The sequence below is a fragment of the Balearica regulorum genome, chromosome 22, assembly GCF_011004875.1.
Source record: "Balearica regulorum gibbericeps isolate bBalReg1 chromosome 22, bBalReg1.pri, whole genome shotgun sequence".
NCBI classification, from domain to species: domain Eukaryota; kingdom Metazoa; phylum Chordata; class Aves; order Gruiformes; family Gruidae; genus Balearica; species Balearica regulorum.
This window is the reverse complement of record NC_046205.1, coordinates 5,965,114-5,990,188: the sequence shown is the minus strand read 5'-3', so window position 1 is coordinate 5,990,188 and position 25,075 is coordinate 5,965,114. Positions and strand designations below refer to the sequence as shown.

The 25,075-nt window shown below is 50.1% G+C and overlaps 1 protein-coding gene across 2 annotated transcripts; it reads right to left on the bottom strand.

The window, feature by feature from the left end:
• Positions 1–59: 59 nt before the first annotated feature.
• On the bottom strand, positions 60–24,307 carry STK40 (serine/threonine kinase 40). 2 transcript variants are annotated; one of them, XM_075773861.1, is made up of 12 exons: positions 24,169–24,302; positions 17,151–17,263; positions 15,006–15,125; positions 13,930–14,015; positions 13,290–13,433; positions 12,131–12,358; positions 11,228–11,280; positions 8,139–8,254; positions 4,814–4,958; positions 4,325–4,444; positions 3,227–3,311; positions 60–2,431 (listed from the first exon to the last, which is right to left on the bottom strand). In XM_075773861.1, the coding sequence occupies exons 3-12, from the start codon at positions 15,115–15,117 to the stop codon at positions 2,213–2,215; spliced, it is 1,308 nt and encodes a 435-aa protein (XP_075629976.1). In that variant the 5' UTR covers positions 15,118–15,125; positions 17,151–17,263; positions 24,169–24,302; the 3' UTR covers positions 60–2,212. The 2 variants fall into 2 exon arrangements, with proteins under 2 accessions (XP_075629976.1, XP_075629975.1); XM_075773860.1 differs by lacking the exon at positions 17,151–17,263 and having other exon boundaries at positions 24,169–24,307.
• Positions 24,308–25,075: the final 768 nt, after the last annotated feature.

Genomic DNA, 25,075 nt, shown 5'->3' with positions numbered 1-25,075 from the left:
CCCGCTCCCGGCTCCCCCCGCCCCGCTCCCGGCCCCCACGGGCTCGCTGCGCGCCGGGGTCTCGGTATGAAGTTTTATTGCCGACATGCAGGAGTAGTTTTGATGTAGTACAAAAATAATGTCTTTATACAAATCTTTTTCCTCTTTTTTTTTTTTTCTCCTTTTTTTCTTACAACAGGCTCCTTCCCGCAGCGCGGCCCCCCACCCGCACCCCCAGCCGCTCCTGCCCTCCCCCCACCACCCCTCTTCCAGTTTGCTTTAATACACGTGTGATTTACTGGCAATGACCGGTGCGCAGGAATACTGGGTATGATACAGCCGTGCAGAGGCCCCAGAATATTGCTTTAACTTTGAGGGGAAAAAAACAAAACCAAAAAAACAAACAGGTGTGTGAGCAAGACAGGAGAAAACCAGATAGAGAGAGCAGGGCCCAGCTGGGGGGTCAGGGCCCAAGGGTGCTCACCAGGTCCCTGCTCTGCTGCTGGTGGCACCGGGGGGGGGGGGGGACGGACAGGCACAGACCTGCCATCTTTAAAATAAATAAGGCTAAGACTTGAGGCTACTGGCTCAGCTGGCTGGGGTTGGTGCAACTGTTCTAGTCTGTATTAGTGTTCACAATTCCCTGCCCGCCCGCTGCCAAGCGGCTTTAGCGAGTTTGCAGGCAGGACATAATGCCCGATGCTGCCCAGGAGTTTCAGGTCAATCCCTAAGTCCCCACAAAGACACCGCTACGTTGGCCCAGGCTAGACACAGTCCGCTGCCCCAGCCCAGGGCACGAGAAGGCAACATGCTACAACTACATCTGCTACTCACTCCCTACCTGCACCTGCTGGGGGGGAGAGCTGACCCCAAAAAGCAGGGCCAGCACCCACAGCCAAGGCCACGGCCACCGTTCCTGTCACTGCTCATGAATTTCCTTGTGCCCAGCCTGAAGCTGGCAGGAGAGCGCGATGCTGGAGCTGCCGGAGAGCTGCCGCCCTGGCTGGGGCACGGCAAGGCCCAGCACCTCTGTGAGAGAACAGTTTATCTGGCAAGACAGGCATCCAGTTCACAAAATGAGGCTCAGAAACAATCGTTCCTGTTCTCAAGCACAGGCAAACGCTCTTCCAGTGGCACATTAGGTGACAAACCGGGACATCCTTCTCCCGCCTCAGCGCCACGCGGGGACAGCGGCAGCAGCCCCAGGTTCGTGTGGCAAGGCTGGGATGGCAAGATAAGCTAGGGAACAAATACAGTAGAGACTTCAGCCAGCCCCTTCCTAATTCTAGGCAGATTATTTTGGGAAGCTTTTTCACATTATAACTCATATATTATATCTGTACCACAACTGAAGTGTGAAAATGCTAAATCAGAATTAATGCAATTTTAACTGCACCTTAGATAAGCTACTGAAAAATAAGATTAAATCATATATTCTTAATGAAACTAAAAGAATCAGTGAAAGGTGGGAAAGAGGTCAGAGGCCACACCAGGCCAAGTCCTGCAAAACCTTTGAACCACGGACAAGATCCGATCTTTGCAGCGATCGCCTGCAAGAATGACCCTTGCCCGTGGCGGTGGCCGGGCTCTCCAGGCAGCCCCCGGTGACACCGGGTAGCCGGGCAGCTGTTTGTGCTGCTCGTGAAGGCCTCGGCACACTGCAGCCCACACACGGCCACGGAGGGCTGACACCACAGCCAAACCAGGTGGCACGATAGGGACAGAAAAAGATTTGATGCAGATGAAGGGAAGTGGGAGGTTTCAAGAAATTCTTCCTTTCGAGAAACCCTGATAAATCTAAGCTTATTCAAACCATATGGAGCGAATGCAATCAGCCGACTCTCCATACTGCACAGCCGCAACTCTTGTGCCAGCAAACCAGCTTCACCCTTGGTAGTCTTCTCCTTTCCCACAGGCTTTGCTCGATCCAGATAACAGCATGGTTAAAAAGACAAGAGAGGTAGATTACAGTCATGATTAAAAGCAGATTAGTCATCGAGGCTTCGATTTAAAAAACAGATTCCAGAAGATGCCAAGAAGTTGCTGCTTCCAAAACTAGCTTTTTCAAAAGTCTTCTCCCTCCAGAGCGAGTGTGAGTGTGTCCCTGAACAGAGCTCAGAAGAATTGCTACATTATTCTCCATCACGGGACACTGGTATTGCTGTTGCGCTGTAGTAGGCGACGTGAAAGGCAGACTGCAGGATGGTGCTTGTGCTCTCAGATGTGTGGGAAGCTACTTCCGAAGGTACCTCTGGGCCAGGATAGCTGCGTCCAAAGGGTTCATGGGCTGGGCGTCATGGCCCAGGCGTCGCACGGGGGGGATGTTCCCAAACTGCCGCTTCTGTAGGAAGCTCTTGGCCTCATGCAAGGTGTTCTTCTCCTCGGCCAAGAGCAGCTGCTGCCTCATGTAGTTCTCAAACTCATACTGCGAGCACTCCTCCGTCACCTTCACCTGCAAGAAGCACCCCATCAGAGCCACAGCAACAAGCAATGGTCCCACAGCTCCCCTCCGATGGTCCCGAGCTACCATGGGATAACTGGAGCTTAATGCAAGCACCGAACCTGCTGCCAGACGTACAGGCAGGACTCACCAGTGCCACCAGGAACAGAGGTCTGGAAACCTCAGTGGCTCTGTCCTGACGCAGCTCATACCAACCCTGCCAGATATTCAGGGGCTGCAGCTGTTTGACCCCAGCTCTCACATCCCCCCCAAGCGCTGCGGAGGGATTTCTGATGGCAACACCAACTACAGCATCGCAGGCAAAAGCTCTTACAAGGCCGTCCCCAGGCAGTGAGGTCACTGGCCACCATTTCCAACACAAAATACACTGGCAAGAAAACAGGATGTTCGCTCCCATCGCAGAACTCACCAGGAGCCTGAGCCAACACCGCTACCTCCTCCCAGCTCTCCCAGCACGTGTGAGCTCTCAGCTGCGTGCAAGGGAGTGAGCGCTGCTCGGAGAGCAGCAACTGCCCCTGGGCCAGCTCCATGGCTGTCAAGCTCACTTCCAGGCAGCACGGCCAGCTGGATGTGAGTCCCGGTCCCAGCAGCATGAGCCTTTCCTTCCGCTGCACAGGACTGCAAGGGCCTCGGCCACCTCGCAGAGCGGCAGCCACAGCTGGGTCCTTGCCAGCCTCCCCTCCCCAGCTCGGGGCCACAGGGGCTGCCATCTCTTTCCACTAAAGACAGACTTAGCACGGGGGCACAGAAAAGCAGTTCTAGGGAAAGGAAAGTAGGAAAGCCTACCTCTTGGGGGTGTTCAGGGTTAGCCACTTGGTCATCGATGTCTGGCACCACTTGCAAAGGGCCACTCAGCGAGGACATGGACTGCCTGGGGGGAAAGCACAGCATCAGGCACCTGGAGCTCAGCCCCCATTCACCCACCCTCACCCACCAGCCTGGCCAGGGTAATCCTGCCTGGCTTACCATGGCTGGCCACCACAGTGTGGCACAGCGCTGTCTGGATGCCACACCAGCTACTGCTGCTAAAGGATGCTATTCCAAATTCAACTTCCCTGGTATGAAATCATGTCAAAATCCCCAGAGCTGGTGGGGTTTTTTTGCTTGTTTTTGTTTTGGTTTTTTTTATAAAAAAACAGGATGTGGAACTGTAACTCTTGCATAGGTAGGAGAGAAAACAGCCACAGCTCCAACAATCACAGACTTCACTGCTGACTCAACAGGCAGCACAAGAACTTTGCCCAGGCATGCTGCGCAGCACAGACAGAAGGTCATGGGGCTGACAAGAGAGGGCTGCACCAAGCAAACATCACCAGGATCCATTTCTGCTGGAGTATGCTACTGGAATTTCATCCCAGTGGGTTCATGCCAGTCCTGCCCCCCTCAAAGGGCATCCCCACCCTGCACGTGTAGTGTTCCCACCTGCAATGGCACTGCCTGCTCTTCCCCTCTAGAGATCTCGTGCCTGCTTTTACTGAACGGGTAATGCAGTGCTAACCACAGGCTTGCAGGAAGCGTCTGCATTCGGCCGCGTCTGTTTGTACATGTAAGATATTCCTGACCATTAGACTTTCTTTAAAAATCAGATCTGGGAACACAAGGGGCAGCGCAGCAGCAAAGGTCCCTCTGTACCCCAGTACTCTTTTGTAACGCTGTTGCTTTACAGACTCCAACCTTGGCCTCAATGACAAGCATTTGTACAGGCCACTCTGGCTGTATCCATCAGCAGACACCAATGGTTGAGAGACAGGATTTAAAGGCTTTTTTGCAGTTCCCTCAGATCATCCTCCGGTGTCCTGTTTGGCAGCAGTCTGCTGGCTGCAGCTGGAATAACACAGCCTGTGGCCAGAGACGCCATGTTACTGTCTCTCCACTTGCACATACCATGATGCTATGATGGAGCTGAGAGAATCCAGCACTTCAGAAGCTGTCAGACGCTGCTGCGGATCCAAGACCAGCAGTTTTCGGATCAAGCACACAGTGTTTTCCGAGACCCGTCCATCCCTGGGAGAGAGAACGCGCGGTGAGCCCGAGTGCACAAGGTGGGCAGACGCAGCAGCAGGACGGACATGCTGGGAGCCCAGCTCAGGAACTAGAGGAGCCACCGCTGCTCTGAATGACAGACCCCAGAATTAGTCGGGAGGTCGATTCTCTGTCCCTGCAGCACGGGGCCTCTCTCACCTTTGCACAAGATGTCCCAGCTCTGCTACTCCTTCCTCGGTGTTTACTGCACACAGTCTTTGGTCTCATTACTGCTGCGACCCTCAGGGGCTTTGATTGAAGCCCCTCCAGCTCCGGCTGTCCCAGTATGGCCCAGAGCACCGCCCGCACAGGCACTAAGAGAAGGGCCTCCCCGGGACAGGCTGTACTCACTCAGGGATGGTGTACTCAGCAGCCTTGATTTTGCGGAAAAGCTCCTGAGGTATGCTGTCGTAGAAGGGGAACTGGCCATAGAGCATGGTGAAGAGCACCACGCCCAGCGCCCACATGTCACTGGGTTTTCCACGGTACGGCCGTCCTGCAGGGAGCAAGGGGAGACAAAAGCAACAGGCTTCACGACACCGCTCACCTCTGCGGCCCACCACCAGCAGTAAAGGCACTGAAGCAACCTCTGCATGTGATCCTTTCGTCTAAGCATTAATCAAAACCGCTCAAGACCTCCTACTGCAAGACACTATGAACCTCTTTCAAAGGTGCACCCGTTGTGAATAAGCACATTGTTCATCTCCACACAGGCGTCTTCCCTTTCCCTACAGAGCAGGGCTATCCCTGCTGAATGGCCCTGAGGTGACCCAAAAGCATCGTGTAATCGGAACTACTGCTCCTGTGCTGGAGCTCACTACTCTCCCCTTCGCCATCCCTGCAGACTTGCCGCTGGCAGCCCCTGAGCCTCGCAGGCTCCACAGATGCACCTCGCTGCGAGTCCGGGTCAAAGAAGAAGAGAACTTAAGGGCCAGTGAGCACGGGGAGGCAGGAAAGAAACACTGAGAAGAGTAAGTGCTCCTCAGGCAAAGAGTGGTCCAAGACTAACCCCAACCTCACCACTGGCTGCACCAGAGATTTGCATGGAAGTGCAGACTAAGACCCTCCACACCTGGCTCAGATTGAGCCCATCAAGGTGGGACTCTGCCTCCGGAATGGAGCCAGCAGACAGCACTGGAGCCTGCCGTGAAGCCATGGAGGGCACGGGAAGGTGCTTCCCTGAAAGCTGCTGCAGCCTCGGCACGCCCTGGGATTTGCTCGATGGAAACACTGCTTTAAAGCCCCTTACACAATAAATCAAACAGCAGCGTGCATGAGGATCAAAAAATTAAACTCCAGTGCTGTACCACAGCATAGGACTGAGGGAATGACTTCCTCTGACTCACGCAGTGAGTCACTGCTGCAGCATTTGTTATTTGTACTAATTATTCTTTGCTTTATATGCTCAAAAAAAGGCACCTCTCCCTCCTCCTCCAGCTTTTCCTGCTGTGACATTTCAGCAGCCGTAAGATGCAAGCCATGTCTTAGAAGAAGACAGCTTCTCCTGGAGACCTAAAACAATGATTAATTCTTCAGGCATTTTATCTTCCTCTTGCACAGGAGTATCAGCAATACAGACAGAGGGATGCTCAGAGTCTGAAGGTGGTGGTGAAGCCTGGAATGTCCTCAAGTAACTTTTCCCTCGATGCTTGGAGGGGAACTACAGACTGAGCCATTTTGGAACAGCATTTTCAAGAGCACAGGATGGGGCTGCATAGATGCCCTGTGGGGAAGAGCTAACTGCAGAGACATCAGAGCCGGAGCGCAGTGCAATGGCACCCAAAGGTCAGCCCAGGTGGTGCTACAGCAGGATGCAGTCCTGTACCTGAGGCTGCTCCTTGCAGGGTCTTGAACAGCCTCAGCTGTCAGAGAAGTCAGCAAAGACAGCCAGTTCAGTGCCAACGGTGTGACCTACAGACGGCCCAGTCAACCCACCAACAAGAGAGCCGTTAGAAGAAACATGGGCGCTTGCAGTCAAGCTGTGCTGGCGGGGAGAGTAACAGGGCTGAAGTTCCTGACAGAACAGTTCCCCAGACGAGCTGGAAGGAGCAGCTCCACACAGCCTTTACCAGCCACTTGAGCTACAACTGCTCCAAGCTCCTACAGAGCAATTGGCTCCTATCATCCATCTGATTACAGGGGCCTCAGGATATCCTGCGGAACAGGAAAGGCCTGCGAAAAAACACACGTTCCACCTCCCTGGCTGCCTCTGTTCCCTTCCTGGCTTAGTCCTGCCCAGAAGGGAAGCAGTCTCAAACCTGCCTGGCAGATCACGACGGAAGAACTCAACTACACTTATTGCTGCTGCATGTAAACTTGACAACAAACTTACTGAGGGGAGTCCACTGGGTCGGTCTGGACATACCAAGACTAGCTCCCTCTGAGGGCATTTCTGAAATTCAATAGCTCAGGATACCATAAATGAGTAGCTCCAATCTTCAGCAGAGGTGTTTTCAGTATTCCAGAAATTACCCTCACAAACAAATGCAACAGACTGGTGAGGACTCTGCCTTTCACACTGGCTATACACACACCAGCAAGTGGTGGTGCCCAACGTACTGCCAACTGTCCAGAAAACAGTTGGTGCTGATGACCCACAGTCCACAGTTTTAAGCAGTTTCCCATCATCCTAATGCTGCCCAGCCCAGCAGATGGACAGCCCTCGGCAGGTGGGATGCATTAGGGGGGATCTTGGACCACCCCTGCAGCTCAGCTCCATCCAAAGGGAATTTTAATAATCTGTGCTCACAAGGAGTACTCTGCAACATGAGCTAATGCACGGAGAGATGCTTCAGATGCAGAGTCCCAACTGTAAATGCACCTTTCACCACTCTAGTCAAGCTCACCTGGATGACAGAAAAAAAACCCCTCAACCCCCCCAAAGCGATGCCTCCATCACTGCCTGCTCAGCTACTGCCAGCACAAAGGCTAGCATAGTAGCAGAGTTCATTGAGGAGAAGCTTCCTGAAGCAGCTAGACAGAAACCACATCTGTTTCTGAAAGTCCCATGCACTGGAAACAGTTAAAAGGTGGGAGGACACTGTTTGTGTCCTGTTTGTTCTCTGCAGAACAAAGCTGTTCTTCAGAGACTTCTGCTTAAGTCCTCTGCTGGAGACAAGACACAGCCCGAACAGACTGCAAATCTGGCCTGGTGTGATCATTCCTTTATTTTTAAGTAACTCCTCTCTCTGACTGAGAGAAGCTGCCCAGATTAAAAGCTGTTCCCTTCTGGAAGCAAGCAGCAGCTGCAGCAACTGCTCCTCTTAGTGTATGGCCTGGAATAAACTGACATCATGGTGGGATTTGGACCGATTGCCTCTTAGGCCTAGGGATTTACCTACAGCTTAAGTGAACAAGATTCAGACGTGGGAAACTGAAGATCTCGTCTGCAGTCAGACTTACTTAGGAACAGGCAGGGAGCTTTTAGTTAGCTTTGAAGTTCAGACTAGTCTTAAGAAAAAAGTTACACTTGCTCCTTCCCTCCATACTTTCCCAAGTGGAAAAAACAGACTAAGTCTCATAATTGGACCCTAATTAAGAGGCTCTCAGAAGGTAGGTTACATATGGGAACAAAACTAGGTGGTTGTCACTTATTGTCAAGAGCCACAAATAAATGAAACAAGGGTTAAGCGTGGGGGCTGTGAACTCCCACTGAGGGCTGAAGGGGATTGCCTACCACTAAGCACGTCTGGGCTGATGTAGGCAGGGCTCCCTCGCTGGTCTTTCAGCAGGTCATCTTCACTCACGAGGTGCTTTCCGAGACAGAAGTTTGTTATGGTTATTCGATGAGTCCTGGGGAGAATCAAGAAGACATCAGTGAACACGGGTCATCCGGCACGAGCCAGACAGCACAGAGGAAGTTAACACCAAAACAGAGGTGTGTGTCCATGGGGCTTTTTGGGAAGCTCGAAGTGCTGGGAAAACACCAGCAGGGCTATAAGATCAACTCTGTCCTGATGGGACATGGCTTGCAAGACTCTTACAGGGGGAGTAAGAGAATCTTTTTTACAGCTATGGACAATGTCTACATTCAACTTGAGTAGCACGTGTAAGCGTGGCCGTAGGCACAGGGTGCTCACGTAACCTGCCCACCTTGTAGCCACACAGCCACCTTTTGGCCAGCCTCCCTAGGAGCATGCTGGCCAGCAGCACAGCACCCCACAGGCATCAGCAGCACCAGGATCTGCACTTCTGTGCTTGCTGAGCATTGTAGGGCAGTATATTTTAACAGCAGATTCTCCGCCACGCTTCTCAACTACCATCTCTGAAGGCATCTTCTCCACATAGTATTTTCTGGAAGCCAAAGGAAAATGCCCAACAGAAGGGCTGCCCCATGATCGTGCTTCGTGCACTGTTTGCTTAGGCATCACAAGCAGATGAGCTACAGGACCTTTGATCAGATTCAGTACAACCACTTCTGCGTTACCCAGCAGTTCCACAGCAGAAGCCCCGTGGCAGTTTTACCTGATCTGCAGGACTATTCTGCACATGCAAGTACACAAAACAGAGAAATCCACGTCCAAAAAACCTCCTGCATTTGAGTATTTCAGAAAAGGTGAGAACTGCAGGTACACGCAACTTCTTTATTAAGATACCCCTACTTCCTTATGGTATTGCCAGCTCCAATTAATGATTTTTTTCCAGGGAAAGTGAGCTCATTACAAAATTACTACCACATTAAATCTATCATGTCACTCAGGTACTTTGGATTTTAACGTACAACTTAAGGGCTGAGCAGAAAAACACTGTCTAGAAGATTTCTATATCCTTGAAAAGTATTACACAACTAGAGCCTGAGAGCATGAATTAAATCAGTCAAAATAACCAAGAAGTATTTCTAGCAAATCTAACAGACAAGTGAAATAAAACCAAGTGTGGGTTGGCAATGGAGAGTTGATTATTAAGACAGGCAGACTTGTGTTTAAGAAGCATTAGCTCCAACTGTCAAGAGACTTCCCTGGCTGAATAACAATTTGCAGGATTTGTTAAAGGTTTAAAAGACTAAGTGTTCTAAAGGACACTAAAATGTTCAGGGTTGCTTGGTTTTATTTAGTCACCGAAATCTGATCTAATCTGTAATCATCCAACTACTGCGCTGGCTAATTGGAAAATTTGCAAGGCTTTAACGTCCGCGTCTTGCAGGGGGCAATGTCTGAGGGATCTTCACCAGCCCAGGGTGTAATGTGCCTGATGAGGACTTCGCAGTGATAATTTCACTCCCCCATCGACAGAAAAGACCTGGGTCTTTTGTCAGCGTGGCTGGAACAGAACAAACATTTCTGATCAGCCCAAGTCACTGGTCCTCTCCATGGTGATCTATTCTTACGCCTCACCCACCCTTTCACATGACTCACTGCTGTAGAGGCTACAGTTTTTCCTCTCCAAAGTAGGCTTGCTAGTAAAAAGCAAAAACATAGCATGTAATACAAAGCATTACTTTGGCAAGTGTGTTCACAAAGCTTCAAATACCTCCCCCCTTCCTGCTAGTGGGGGCCTCTGTGTGCAGCTCTATCAGTGGGATGCTCCACTGCACGCTTTGCCCAGAAAAGAAGGGAAGCGCTGGGTGGATGCTTTAAAGCAGCAACCTTTGTCTACCTCTTCCTAGCAAGAAGAAGAATCAAAGAAACAAGCAGAAAATAAAGAGATTTATTTTAAAGTAGCTCTATAGAAACAACTTTACACAATCTACGGGTGGCCCTGAAAACCACCAGCTGCTGTGTGAGAACACCGAGAAGTTCAACCTCAGTAGGTAAAATCTGCTTGCTTTCAAACAGTATTAGAGGGGGGGAGAAGAGAGCAAGCTGTGACCACGGTGAACCTGCACGCTTTGTGCAGACTCTGGAAGCCTGCAGACCTAAAGCCTTCCAGTTTTTTTTGTTCATTCCACAGAAGACCAGACAAAGACAATGAATTCCACTCATTCTTAAAGTTAGCGCAAAATATTTAGCCAGTAATGTAATACCAAAGGACACAGCAGAGCATCTGAACTGGAACTAGCTTCCCAACTAAGTCACTACGTAACCCAAGACAACTAAAACAACTCCAAGGAGCCACCAAGCAAAGGGCACACTACCACCAGCTGCCTCTCACTCGAGCTGAACTCAGGCCCCACTGATGCCGTTCACTCTGCTCCGGGTCTGCACAGCGTCCAAGACACATTGGACATCAGCGCGTTATAAACTGAAGCTTCCATCAAACCAGCTAATGGGAACAAGGAAGCTATTTCAAGCACAAATACAAACTAGACAGAAGAACTTTTGTTTAGATAAGTAAATATTTTACTGCTAGCAAAAACACAGCAGCGTAACAGTCAAAGATTTAACACTGCTGTGATTATAGTACAGACTGCAGCACTGGGAATTCCTTTAGCACGACAGAAAGTGAGTTATGTGAACAGAACCACTTACCACATTTCAGTTTTTTATATATACATAAAAAATAAGCATTTCTCTTGCAGGTTTCTGAATTTTTATGAAATTTAGTTTTCAGAAGTTAGAATCCAAAAAGAAGCGCTGATATTAGGTCACTAAGCTTGGTGAAGAGTTGAACTACCTAGGTTTGGACTCAATTCTTTTTTTGGAGATTAACTCATATAAACTTTGAACTGGATTTGCATTTTTGCACAGCTGCTTCCATTTCCCCCACCCTTCTCACACGACAGCACTCTCAACAAGTGCTGCCTTCAGCTGCGTTTCTAACAGAAACCTGCTTCAGGGAAGAAAGATAAAGACAACTGCCAGAAGAGCAGCTCTCCAGCAGACTTACCTTTTGTTTAGCACCATGTTTCCTAGTTTCAAGTCTCTGTGCACAATATTTTTCTGTAAAATATATAATTGTATAACATGAACAAAAGCATATTTGTTATAGCAGTATAGATTCGATACTTGGACGAAAGCATTAAGTATCTTTTGAAATCATGTCATCCGCATTCTCAGAAATAACCCAGATCAGGGATTCAAGTCCAGTTGCATCCTTGGCACTTTGTGCACTTCATTTTCGATTCTGGTCAGAAGGACAGAACAAGCAGATTTGCTGCTTTGACCACACAGACAGACTTGATTGAAATTAAGAGACCTGAAACTTAAGTGTCCAGGCTCAGTAAGATCACTATGATGAGCATTCCCTCAGAAGATATATGCTTCACCGCTCTGCCAAGGAAGGATGGGTGGCCCTTGTCACAGGGTAAAAGTCAAACATTGGCAGAATCTATTTTTGTTAGAATAATTTCTCCTGCATTGATCTCAAACTTGTAGCTTGAGGTTCTGATCTCAGAAATCAATTCTTACATTGCGATTTATTTTGCTTCAAAAGGAAATAGCTTGAAGTGCTTCCTGCATTTGATTAGCCTCCGCTCTTCTCTTCGACCACCCCTTTCTGAGGTTAGTAACACTGTAATTCACCTGATCTGCATTTACTCTAGCTGGCCCCTCTCCACAGTCAACAAATGCTACATTAACATCAGGAAACTTGAGGAAAAGGGAAAGGAAGGGAACGCTCTTATGGCTTGGGGCACGAGGTCTTACGCAGAACACTGTTATGGGGAAACAGCTGAACCATCCCTCCTCTGTAACCTTGCCACTGCCTGCACAAGGAAGTTTTACAACATCTATTATACTAACGTGGGAAAACTAAGCCTTCCAGCACTGAAAGGGATAACAAAGATCTTACCTTATGTAACGCTTCTACCACTCGTACCACATCATAAAATATCACTACCGTCTCCCGCTCACTGAGTCTTTTCTCTTTAATGACATAATGCTGCAGATTGATCAGATCTGCTGTTTTGTCACTGAAATCATGAGCACAGAGACAGTCTAACACAAGACAAATGCGCTTCTTCATTTTTCTGACCATTCTGTTGGCTTCTAGATCTTCTATAATTTCACAAGCTCGGTCCTACAGGGAGGCAAACAAATGAGCAATAGTTCACGGAAGCTACCTGGACATATGTACTTACATACAGAGCACTGGAGGATAACTAACTACCTGGTGAGCTCAAAATAAGCAAATGCAATCATAGTGCTTGATCTTTGCCCTGAGTTGGGATCTCAAAAAGAAGATACATGCTCTCTACTTAAGAAGCCAGAGAAAGTCTATGGTTATATGGCTAAGTCAGCACTGATACTGTTTATATCCCAGAGACACCTTTAGATAAAGCCTAGAGAATCTCTACAGTCATACAAACTCTGAATACTAGGGATCCAACACATTAATGAGAACAGAAATCTTAAGACACAATTAGCAGTTCTTCCATAACATTAAACAGGACACAGCTGAGTTGGACATCTGGCTTATTTAAGATATAGTACAGATGGCCTCATGTGAAAAGTGTTGACAAAATTTAACCAGCAAGGCAGTACCAACATCCAAACCAGTAACTCCTATCAACCCATCTCATCCATAAACAGCTCTGAAGGCATTAACAGCAACACAATTCACTCAACAGTTTCTTGGCAATTTGTCCCATCTTACAAGTCATCATAAATCAGTACAGAGACTGGAAAGCACAAATTCAGTTCTTAAGGGTGCTCTATGGGCACAAATTCATTTGCCAGTGAAGCGACTATTGTCCTGTTTGAAGGGGAAGCTACCGAACACCTGTCTTCGAACGTTCTCACACTTGCCAAACCCCGTTACATCCCACTTAACTCTCCAAAGCCCCTGCCACAAACTTGCTTGTTGAAGCAGCAGCAGTTAATCTCAGCAGTGTGCTGGTAATTCTTTACACACAAGAACAGGGTCAGCACGAAGTGTACATTAAACAAAAGCAGTTCAAGCCAATAGCGATTACTGGCATTCTCCCAACCTGGATGGTGACCAGCTGTACCTGAAAGAGCCCATGATGATGAACCACTCCTTCCTGGTTGTGGAGCAGGGAGAGGAGAGAATACTCTGTGTGCAGCAGCATCTTGCCCTGTCGTTCCTCCTGGGTTTCTATTCCTTTATCACCCCTTTCTTCTAAGGTGAGAATCTTCAGGAAAAGGGAAAAGACCTTTATGGTTCCCAGAAAAACCAAAACGCCCCAAACCTCTCTCATTTTAGGTATTCACACATGTTTAACAGCTGATGTAATTGCTCTGATGTTTGCATACTTGCCACAAACCTGTCTGAGGTAACATCTGTGCAGAATGCATAGCATGAGCTTGATTAACACAGAAAAGCTGCTCAGGTGGCTTTCTGCAAATATCCCAGGTGATTTTTCCTGCTGGGTCCACCCCCATTTCAGGCACAGCAGAACAGATCAGAGGGCTCCAGGAGAGCAGCACAGCAGCCACAGAGGCCCCATCGCAGGGCTAATCTCGACACCAGATCTACGCCTGGCAGAACTGCCCCGCCGAGGGGAAGTTCCAGCAGCCGTTTCCGACAGCGCACTGTTCAGCCTACACCACACACTGCTGCAAGTGTCTCTGGCACAAGACCTAACATTAAAGAGCCCTGAAGATGTGGAAGCCCTGCAGTTTGCTTACCTTTAGCTGATAAAAGTCATCTGTCCCATCCTTTCTTGCCAAACACTGAACGATACTTGGCACAGGGGAGTTACCTAAACGTGGACCTAACAGCACAAAGCAAAAACAGACTTGTTTTCCTTTAAGCAGCAATGACTAATTCGGGGTTACATCAGTATGCAAGTGTCACACAGTTTACATCAGTTTAAACTAAGTTCCTTTTTTTTTTTTTCCAGGAGACTAAATGTGTTTCCACAAATTACTATCTAAAGAAAAAAGATGGTATTGAACTCTGAGACCTTTTATGACAATGTTTCATTTGTTCACTGGAGAAACATTTAACAAAAGGCCACACGTGGCACAGCCTTTTTCAGAAATTCAAATTTCTGCATGCCTGAACCATACAGCTTTTGCATTTACTAGCAACACCCATGGCAACTGCTGTTACCACACCTCTGAACCCAACTGCCACCTCTGCAGGGACTGCTCAGGTACACAGATTGGCCCAAATTTCAAGTTAACACACAGTCTCCACTCTTCAGTTTAAATCAATCAGCTGCCAATCAATTATCCATTGGTTTCCACTGTGAAGTCCATGTTTTTGACATTTATATAACTAGTTTGAACTAACAACTCTTCTAGCAACTCTCAAGGTAGCAGAGTGGCCTTACCTTGGCACATACCACTTACAATGACCACTACTCCATTGTTAAGGTGCCTACAGGCTGATTTGACAGCATATTCCAGGCAAGCAGGGTCCTCAGAGCTCTAACCAAAGAGTCCCCTGAATTAATTTGCTCTTTAACAAAGTTTAAGAATGTAGTTTAAAAAACAAATTAAAAAAAGGGGTAAAAGCAAGGGCTCATATTTATCTTAAAAGCCGTGCCTGCCGTGCTGTATTAATATTACAAATCTCCTCAGCTTGCCTAGCTGCTGAAGCTCCAAGAGCTACTGCTCTGCTACATCAAGCAAATTGTGCTCTGAGGTAAGACGCTAAATTACACATCTGCTTCACCTCATTTTACAGTGCCTTTTATTTTCAGTTTTGCAATCAGTAGCTACCTTGAAAACTGAAGAAGAAAACCCTCCCTGCTTACCTAGTATGAAAGGGCCCGCTCTCTTGGCGTTATTTCCAGAAATCCCTGTACAAAGAGCTTTTGCCTTAGTGGATGTTTCCCCAGCTCCTCTGTCTGATGCTCGCCGCTTCATCCTTGGCTCTTGAAAAAGAAAGAAGATCACATTTGATGAGCAACAGAGTTAATTTCTTATACTATCCCTTATTTCGTACTGGAAGGCTTTCACCTACTGACGCACTCGTGTCTCTGCCTACTTGTGTTTCTACAAAAAAGCTATGGCTCACTACTGATAGACCAGTTGTGGGTTGGAGGCTTAATGCATTTCTGAAGGTATAAATCAGCCTCATTATTCAAAGCAACATTTCCTAAAACAGTTGTTTGAAACACATACTGGGAACAAGTCAAAATAATTAAAGCTTGTTTTACAGCAAAAACAAGTTTGCAAATTAACATATTCCAAAAAACTCTGAAAGAAAATGCTGAAGTTATCTGTCTGTATGGATGTCTATTTCTGATTGAGCGCCTGGACTTTTGTGGGATCGATCCTTCACCGAAGACTTCCCACCAGGCGTTGCAGCCAGCTCACCGAGCAGCTCAGAAGGCTCAAATCTGTTCCTCAAACAGCCGAGAACACACAAAACTAACTGAGCATAAAAATGAACAATAGCTTTCACCTTTTCCAACAAGGGCATTGAAGATTAAAACATGCTAGTTATCGTGAGATTCACTTAATTTAACAATGATTTTTCAAAAATGTATTTTTAGTCCTAAAATAAGTCTCCCCCCCCCCACCCCTTTGTACCTCTTTAGCCTCTAATCTTTTTATTTCGTCTCCATCTATCTACATCCAACGCAGCTGAAATTTGAGTCGAGCATATAAAACTGTCACATCAGTCTCCAGGTGCAGGAAGCAATGCTTTGTTTGGGTTTAACACACTATTACCTGCCTTTAACGGATACGCCAATGAAAGGAAACACTGTGGTGCCAGTACGTGTGCTCTCTTGCACTACTACTCCGTGCAAAGAACAATTTAATCTATTAAATGCAAATCTCATGCTTTGCATCCAAGTCCACACACCACTACAAGTCAGTGCAAACAACTAAAAGCTTAACTAACTCCTGCTTATTCAGGTATTGCAGAAAATCTGATTTCCAACATGCATTTACATTTGCTCAGAAATCTAAAAAGAAAATCTGAGGTGGCATTGAACCAATACCTAAAAGGCTAAATAAATCCAAGCCTCTGCGACTAAAACCCTTCTTCCCCAAAGGAAAGTCTTGTTTCAGTTCAGCAGGAACAGAACTTCTTATGTCTGCTGCCAGGCCAGCCTTCACACGCTGCATGCTCACTACGAGCAGAAATCCGCTCCATCAAACCGCAATTTTCTTCCCAATACACCTCCTCTTCACCTTTACCTCTTGGAAGAGTTTCAAAGACTTCCACAAATATCTAGACATTAATGCTCGTGCTCTAATATTTCAAAGATTTTTACTTTTTTTGAGAGGGGTGGTGGAGAGGAGGAACTAAACACAGACCCATTTTCTTACTCTGAGCAAGTCAAAACCAAGCCCTGGTAGTCTTCCCTAAGAGGTTACTACAGCAGACTGGGAAAATATTTTTGGGCTGTACTTACTTGTTTTTAAAAAGTCCCAGTGTTTCACCACATAAGAGACTGATAAATCACCACACTTTGAATGAAGTTTACCCTCTGGCAGTCCCACCCTTTCTGTGGACACAGGAGTGATCTCACTGCATTAATTCATCTAGCACTACCTGTCACCAAGATCAGAGATAACAACAGAGATAAGCTGCGAAGTCTTGCAGCAGACTTTGCATCCCTGCACTACCGTCTCCTACCAGCCACTCAGATCTCCGACACAGAAGTGTCACCTGGCCCAGCGAGCTGAACAGAACAAAGCTGTGAGCCACACACGCTCCTTGTTCTGCTCATTCCGCATCCCTGACCTAATATTTGATTGTACCTTATAAAATTCTCTACTTCTTGCAACATCATCATCCCTGCTGGAAATGTATGAGTAAGATTTCCACTGGAGAAACCCCACTGCACAGAAACTCTGAGATAATGACCGTTGTGCAATCCAAGCTGGATAGGAATTGCTGGTGCAAACGGCGTTATCGTAAACAAAATAATCTGAGGACTCACGTAGTTCAGCATCTACAGTATCTTTACTCTTCTTCCAAACTAGGTTTTCCAACGTCTCAGGAGACAGTAGTCATCACCTTGGAGAAGGCTGGATGGTCGAAAGGTCGAGGACTCTGTAATGTGAAACGAGATACACTTGATGCTGTGGTTCTGGATTATTCTTGATTACGATAACGTGGTATGCACCAAAAGTTCTGCAGCTTGAAACATCTGTGTTTATTTTGGCTTAGAAAAGGCCTGAAGCTCCTGATATCACGTGAGAGAATAAAAGGGCTCTTGAAGTTCAGGCCCCAAAGAGTCACAGACCATGGCCCTGCGCAGCAAGACAAACACAAGCGTCAACGGTCTCAAAAGGCATTTTGTGATGCAAGACAGGCCTGCAGAGCAGAAACAAACATGTTCTCCGTTTTAACCTCCACCACACGGTACTAACTTGCCTGTTTTTAACAGTATTTTAAATACACCCAAGTTAGCAATAGTGCCACAACAAAATCTTCACCACCGGAAACAACTGTTAATCACAGTAAGAGTTAACGCTTAAAGTTTGGACTTGAACAGAATGAAAGGCAAAGGAGAATACATTGAGTTTTATTCTTATTAAATCCCCACTGCAGTTTAATTTCTCTTTAAAATTTATATTCAGCCTCTAAAAAAATAATCAAACTAACTCAATTCAAATTCAGCACTGCTTAATAGTTCACCTGGTCCCATTTAAAAGTGGAAATGCTTCAAGTTTAACCCTCAGATACTGCACGCGTTACACATTTGTTAATCCACGCTGGCTTACTTTACCACTATCCAGTTAGATCAACTTAAAAATGCAAAAGGAACATTTGGGGTGCAGGAGCCAAACGCCCAACACCACCCAAAACACAACGCGGTATTATCACCTGGCCCTGGGGATCTGCAAAGACTGCTGAGGATCCTTCTCAATTAGAGTACTGAAGCTATCGATACTTTGATAAACAGGACGCCCCAGCCAGGCAGACCCGTGCCGATGGTGCGCAGCAGCCCGCTCACCCGCTAGCCAGCACTTTCGGTATGAGTCGTCCCGGCGCTGAGAGCGAGCGGAGGTGTCCCAACCCTACCGCTGCTTAAAGGACATTCACTGACTTCAGCATCGCAGCTGCAGCACAGAATATTTGTAAGAGCAAGCGAGAACACCACCAACATAAATGGGTACTCAACTATTGGAGACAATCCCGTGCCACTCGGGGCACTGTCCACCCAATCTCCCTACTCAGTCCGGGCTGCTCGGGCTGCACCCCGAGGGCAGCTGAGCCACCAAAACCCTCAGGGGCCCTCAGCAGCACCCAGAGGGTTCGCACATGAGCACTTTGGGTTTCTCTGAGCCCCGCCAGCCTTGCGCGGCTCGGCTCAAGGGACACCGGCAGCATCTCTGCTACTCCAGCATTCGAACAGCAAATGAGCCGCTTCCCCACGTCCTGCTGCCACTGCCACCGTCCTGCTGCTACTGCCACCGGCGCGGCTGAGCCCTCCCAGGACAGGCTTGCTCAGAGCACACAAGAGGGATTACTGCATCGCACAAGGATTTCCTCCTCGCACACAATAAGGGGAAGACAAATAAGCAGTAAGCAGAGTCCCGCACACAAACTGGTTACACTGCAGCACAGCTGAGATTTAAAATAGCCCAAAGTTGAGAATTTAGAACCTTTCCATGAGAGGTGGTGAGTCTCATAAGGGCAAAGAGCATCCCCCGGCCCCTGCAGCAAAGCCTCTGTCTGCAGGCAGCCCCACAGACAGCCGGGACTTTCCAATTCTTAAGACTGAAAAAAAAAATAATCATTTTAACATCAGCAGGATCAGTCTCGAGAGAGAGAGCATCCAGCATTTCTGCAGAGAACCAGAACAAACCCACTTATCCCTTAAAGCACTCCATCCTAGAGACAGGGACATCAGATACTGATGTGGTGGGTTCACCGCCCCCAGCCTCAAAACCCAAATTGCACAAACTGAATCAAACCACCCCCGCTCCCTGTCCCACCATCTGTAACACAAATGGTTTCTTTCACACAGACAATGAAGTCACAAGTCTAGCACAAAAATTCATTACTTAACGATTTTAATGCGATGCATGCAATATATCAAACATCTTACTGGAGAAGTGTCTAAAGCTTCTTACTGTGCTAGTTACAACTCTAATAGAATTATTAATCAAATAATTCGGAGACCTAGGCGTAATGTCTTTTAATTACGTAGCTTAAGGAAATGGTCTAATTCCCGAATTGCTGCATGATGTTCCAGTGCCCAGCATAACAACAAAGAAAAACAAGAGAGGAGGAAACCGACCTTTTCATCTCAGACTAAAGAACCAGCAGGTCCTGCAGTCCAGCAGCCACAGCTAATAGCTGGAGCAGGAAAAAAAAAAAGTACCTTTGGGGCGTTAACAGGATTACTCAGCAGCACAGAAACTACCTAAGACACTGGAGCAGCTGATACAACCTCCGCAACACTTTCTGTTGATTTATCTTGCAACAAGGGGACAAACCAAATTAGTTGGTATTTACACTTTCTAGTGTGATGACTGGGAACCCCAAAGCATCCTACCCCGCTGCTACAAGCGACTGGTCTCTGCAAGTATGGCAACGGGGGGGAGCTGCAGCAGATGACGGAGCCCACCAGTGTCTGCTGGAAGTTCAGGGCTATCGAGGACAAGCTCCTTCAGCAACGAGCTCGCACTGGTAAAGGAAGCCTGCCTCTGTGAGCCCAGGTGCCTCAGGAGCATCTCCCAGGCCACCGAAGGAGCTGTGCTGCGGCTGCTCCCGCTCACCCTGCCACCAGCACCCCTGACCTGAAACCTGCCTGTCGCTCCTGACCTGGAAACGCTGCAGGTGGAAACAAGACGGGGCTGCGCGGGAGTCGCAGGCAGGGCTGCCAGCTCGGGCGTGCGCACAGGACAAATGAATCACTGCTCCCCACGGGCTTCGTCATCAGGCTCAAAACCTCCGCGGCAGAGAGGTGGCACCGCAAGCAGGCCCGCTGGGTGCTCAGCTGCCCAGGGAAGCACGGCACTGCTCTCTACTCGACGATTTATCTCTCACCCCGGATGGGAAAATACCTGCCACCCAACGCAGCAGCATTTCTGCCCAGCTTTCTCTTCTGGAAGCCAAATGCTGCAGCATTTGAGTCGAAGCTGGAGAGCCGGTGCAAAGGCTCTTGTTCCATCTGCCCCGTCCACTCAGCCATCACCAGTGACAGCCCAGAGCTGGCCTCAGCTTTTGCAAAAACAAAGCTAAAAAATTCATTCGAATGAGCAATATTAGGCTGCACATCTTACCATCTAAACAACACGCTGGGCAGTCTTTATCAGTAACAATTAATCAAAGTTCACACTTAAGCCTGGCTCATCGCAAATTCCAGCTCACGAGAAGCGTTGTTGGACATGACCTAAAAACATACATGAATGCTAATATTAAATGAGTAAAACCTCAAGTATGGCCTGGCTTCTGGCACGGGAACAAGCAGGTTGGTATCACTGCGAGAAGCAGCAATCCCGGAGCGTTGCCACACGCCTTCTCCAGGCAAACTTGGCTAGGGACAGCTCAGACCCGAGTCATCAGTGCTCCCAGGGACAGAGACTCAATTCCCATTGGAAAAGCTTCCCTGAGAACAGGCGGAGTTCGGATCAGCCAGGCCTGTGGAGGAGTCACTGGCTGGGGGATTACAGGGAACATTGGCTGGGCAAATCCCGAGCAAGGCAGGGGTGTGGGAAGGAGCAGCAGCAGCTGGTGCAGGCAAGGTGGGCTCCCCTCCCTCTGCAACGCACTGTGGTGGATTCACTGTACAGGAACATTAACTCTACCAAAAGCTTTGGAAGTTTAACTGTTCTGTAAGAGAAGTAACAATAAAAAAAACAAACCAGGCCATCAGATGACTCAGAGCCACCAGCGCAACCCGTGTACCACTGTGTGAGCCCTTCCGGGAAGGCAAGCCTTCTCCAGAAACAGAGGAGCCTTGACTCAGAGATTTCTTGGAAACGTGCGGAGACTCATTCAAGCTTCCTCCCTAAGCGAGGAGTTAGCTCAAAACCAGACGAAGAGTTTCTCTGTCCAAAGGAGAAGGAAGAATCCCGAGGCGTGGGCACAGCACAAGGCGCTGGGGCACCCCCATGCCATCGGAAGGCACCTGGTAAAGTATGAGCTCACCGAGCAAGCCGCGCTTCGCAAGCTGGGGGACACGAATGCCTCCGGCAGCCCCTACTGAACCGACCCACTAGGAAACCTCCTTCCTCAGCCCAACCTGCCGATGAGTTTAATCCCAGGTATGTGAGCAAGGCGCAGCCAGCACCTGAGAGGCTGTAGTGGTAAAAGGAACCCCAGTACACCTTGCCTACATCCCACAGTTGGCTGCGGCCAGTCTCCAGCTTCTCAGTGACAAAAAAGGCTTCCACAGGCCAAATCATACATCAGGGAAAGCAAATTCCCTCCTGGCCCCCCCCAGGCAGCCAGGGAAACTCTGAAGCACAGGATTCCAGCAATGTAATTACAGTGCAAGCAAGCAACAAGCTGGGCTTTCTTTAAGCCCTTCTGATGCATCAACACATGAGATAGCCAAGGACTCATCTCTGGGAGTTCCCTGTTTGGTTACATAAACACCAGCTTCAGCTTAAGCCTTTCAAACTGAAGCACAGGACACATCCAGCAGAAAAAATCCCCGCTCTGCCCAACATCCTCATGGCAGGGGCACCTACAGCAGGGCACGGCAGAGGAGAAGAGCCTGCAAATCCCACTGCAGCACTCTGACAGCACCCCAGACTGCGTCGCTCTCCCAGCACAGAGCCCAGCACACGAGTTCCCAGCCCCTGGGCTGCTCCTGTGAAGTCAGGCAGTCACTGCCTTTAAAGTCACCATCAGGTGAGATGTGTTTTGTATTACAAGACTACTTCTTTTATGGCTTATGTTACTATGTACACTTAATATTCCATAAATCCATTGCAGCAGGACTTTCCTCATGCGCACAAAGATTATCGCATGACTCACACACGTGCTGACACTTTCTTTACAGTAAGGTGTGGCTGCTGTTTTTAACGATAATCTAGTCATCTAGTCCTAACTAGATAAACAGAAATATATTTAAGTTATCTACAGGTACTGTCACGCTAACGTTACCATCATTTGTAGCGTGAAAGCACATTGACAGACACCATAAGTTCACAAACGTGTACCTGACTACCAGAAAAAGAACACTTCACATAGAAAATTACAATGGGCACGGAGCTTCTGCGGGTCTACACAAGCGAAGCACACATCATGCAAGTCTGGAGCACCGCTGTGCCTCTGCAGACAGATAACACATCTCTTACTTTGGCTAAGCGCAGTGGGCAGTTCAGGCAAAATCAATAGGGCTGTCCTTAATCAAACTGCAGCTAAGTGCTGACAAGGCTTCCCTCTGTGTGGTTTCAAAAGGAGATGATTCTGTAATATCCTGAGGATGAAAAGCAGCTGAACACGAGGGTGCTTTTAAGTAATGCGATTATGTGACCAAACCATCAGTGCAGATGCCACAGAGAAACAATAAAAGGATGTAGCACAAACACTCCAGCACAGGGGAAACACGTCCTGCATCCCAACCGCTACCAGCCCAGGGCCACTGCCCAGCAGCAGGTAAGTGTTCCTCTGCCCTGTCCCTCAATTTACACCCCACAAACCCAACCACCGTCCACCTGCACCCAGCTCGTGTCCTCCTGCCCCGAAGGGAGCCTGTTGTCCCGCAGCAGGCAGGCAGCGGAGGCGCAGTAGCTCAGCTCCACCACTCCGGGCACTGGCCTCTGCTCCAACTTCTCTACCTCCCTCCAGACACGGGAATACAGCCCGAGACCAGAGCCTAAGACACCTAGCACACCTATACATAGCGGGAGGTGTTCAGCCTACACATTAAGATTCTAAACTAGCAAAGAACTGAATCAGCAGCAGCGCAGCGCATTCACATCCACAGCCAGGGCAGGAGGAGGGAGCAGTTGGCCAGAACGAGCCGAGCCCCAAACCCCTCGTGTCAGGGGGACGCGGTGCCACGGGCTCCTCCAGCAGCAGCGCGAGACCTTTAACGCTCCCGCGTATTGCGGCAGCGAAGCTCCCGCAGGCCACAGCCAACAGAAATGGGTTCTGAACACAGGGAATCCCAAAGCGTGCCGCCTCCTCCTCCTCTTCTTCTTCGGGTGAGCTCACGCAGAGAGGACGAGGCAGGTTGTAGTACTTGATGATCTTACTCATTCTCACTGGAAGATACGACCTTCGACTACTCACCGCTGACACACGAGACTCCTCCTCAGAAGTCCGAAACTACTAAATTAAGAACCCCCTGCCCAGCCTGAAAGCAAAATCCGGACCAAACGCGAGCGCCGAGCCCGTCCGTGCGCCGCAGAACCAGCTACGCTGCCAGCGAAGCCCCAACCCCACCGGGGTACGGGCAGAACTCCAGAGGAGCTCGCCAAGCGCCGTTGTTAACCCCACCCGCGCACACACGCCCCGCCACGCAAAATCCCACCCGCGGCCGGTGCACCGGGAGCACACAGACCGGCCGGGCAACGCTTCCCCGAGCGGCCCCGCGCTGACACGCCCCGGGGGCCCTCACGGCGGTCCGAGGCCATCGCACCCGCCACCGGCGGGCCAGGGCAGGGAGCGCGGTCTCTCCCGAGGCCTCAGCCGGGCCCCTCTCGAACTACCGGCAGCGGACGGGTTCCACCGGCCGGTCGTGGCCCTGCCAGCCGGTCTGACGGTCCCCGCCGCGCTGGGACAGGCCGCCGGGAGAGGCGCTGCCCCTGAGGCCCCGCGGGACGACCGGGCACCCGCGGGGTGCCGGCCCGGGACCACGCGGCGAAACCTCCACCGGGGCCCGGTGCAGATTTAGTAAGAACGAAGCGGCCGCCCGTAGCGCCTGGCCCAGCCCCGCACGGACGCGGCTGTCGGCGGCGCCTCCCGGCCGCGGTGCCCGGGCCGCCCACCCCCTCGCACGGCGGGACCGGCCCCGAGCCCCAGCTCGCCCGCCCGTCCCCGCTCACCCATGGCCCCGGGGCCGGCGCGGCCGCCGGCGCCTCCCGCAGCCCCACGCCCGGCCGCGGCCTCCGCTCCGCTCCGCGGCGGCGGCCACCTGACAACGGAAGTGACGCACGCGCCACCGCCCCCCGCCGCCGCCATCCCGCCTCCTGGCGGCCGCCGCGCCGCCGCAGAAATGGCGGCGGGGCCGCAGAGAAGGGAGGGGCGCTGATTGGCCGGATGAGCCAGCACCGGCTTTGATTGGGCGAGAACCTGGGGGCTGGGCGGGAATACTTGTGGCAGACTTTGATTGGTTGAGGCGCGGAGACGAAAAGCAGGAAAGAAGCGAAGGCTGATTGGCTGAGGCGGGATGACTCCCTCCGCCGATTGGCTCCCGTTCCGGCCGGCGCTGGACGCCAAGAGGGTTGGTGTGCGGGCGGGAGATTCGAACGCGCCGTGATTGGTGGAAAGGCGGGTGCTTTCCCGGCGAGCCCCGCCCACAAAGCCCCGGAGCCACCGGCGGGGCCCAGGCCGGGACCGGGCACTCTGCTGCCCAGCCACCCCCGCGGGCCAGGCCTCACAACTCCCGTGCCAGCGCTCCGGTCACCGGGCACATCGCCTGAGCAGGAAGCGAGTCCACGGCACCTCCCCGAGAGCCGCCTGCCTGAGCGGCCTCCCCGGTGCCCAGGCAAACACCGCGGCTGAAGGCATCCCCGGCTCCGGTGGCCGTGGGACGCGCTGTCCCTGCTCACACGCAGTTTGTTACGTGTGAGCTCTTCAACATCCCCCCGGGCTCCACCCGAGCGGCTGTTCGAGGGAGAGCGAAGCAGCGGCGAGGCTCTGGGGGCTGCCCCCGAGGTGCTGACCGCTCCAGCGAGGTGCCCAGGCCCAGCGCCACGCAAACTGCACACACGGGCCGGAGCCGCCGAGCTC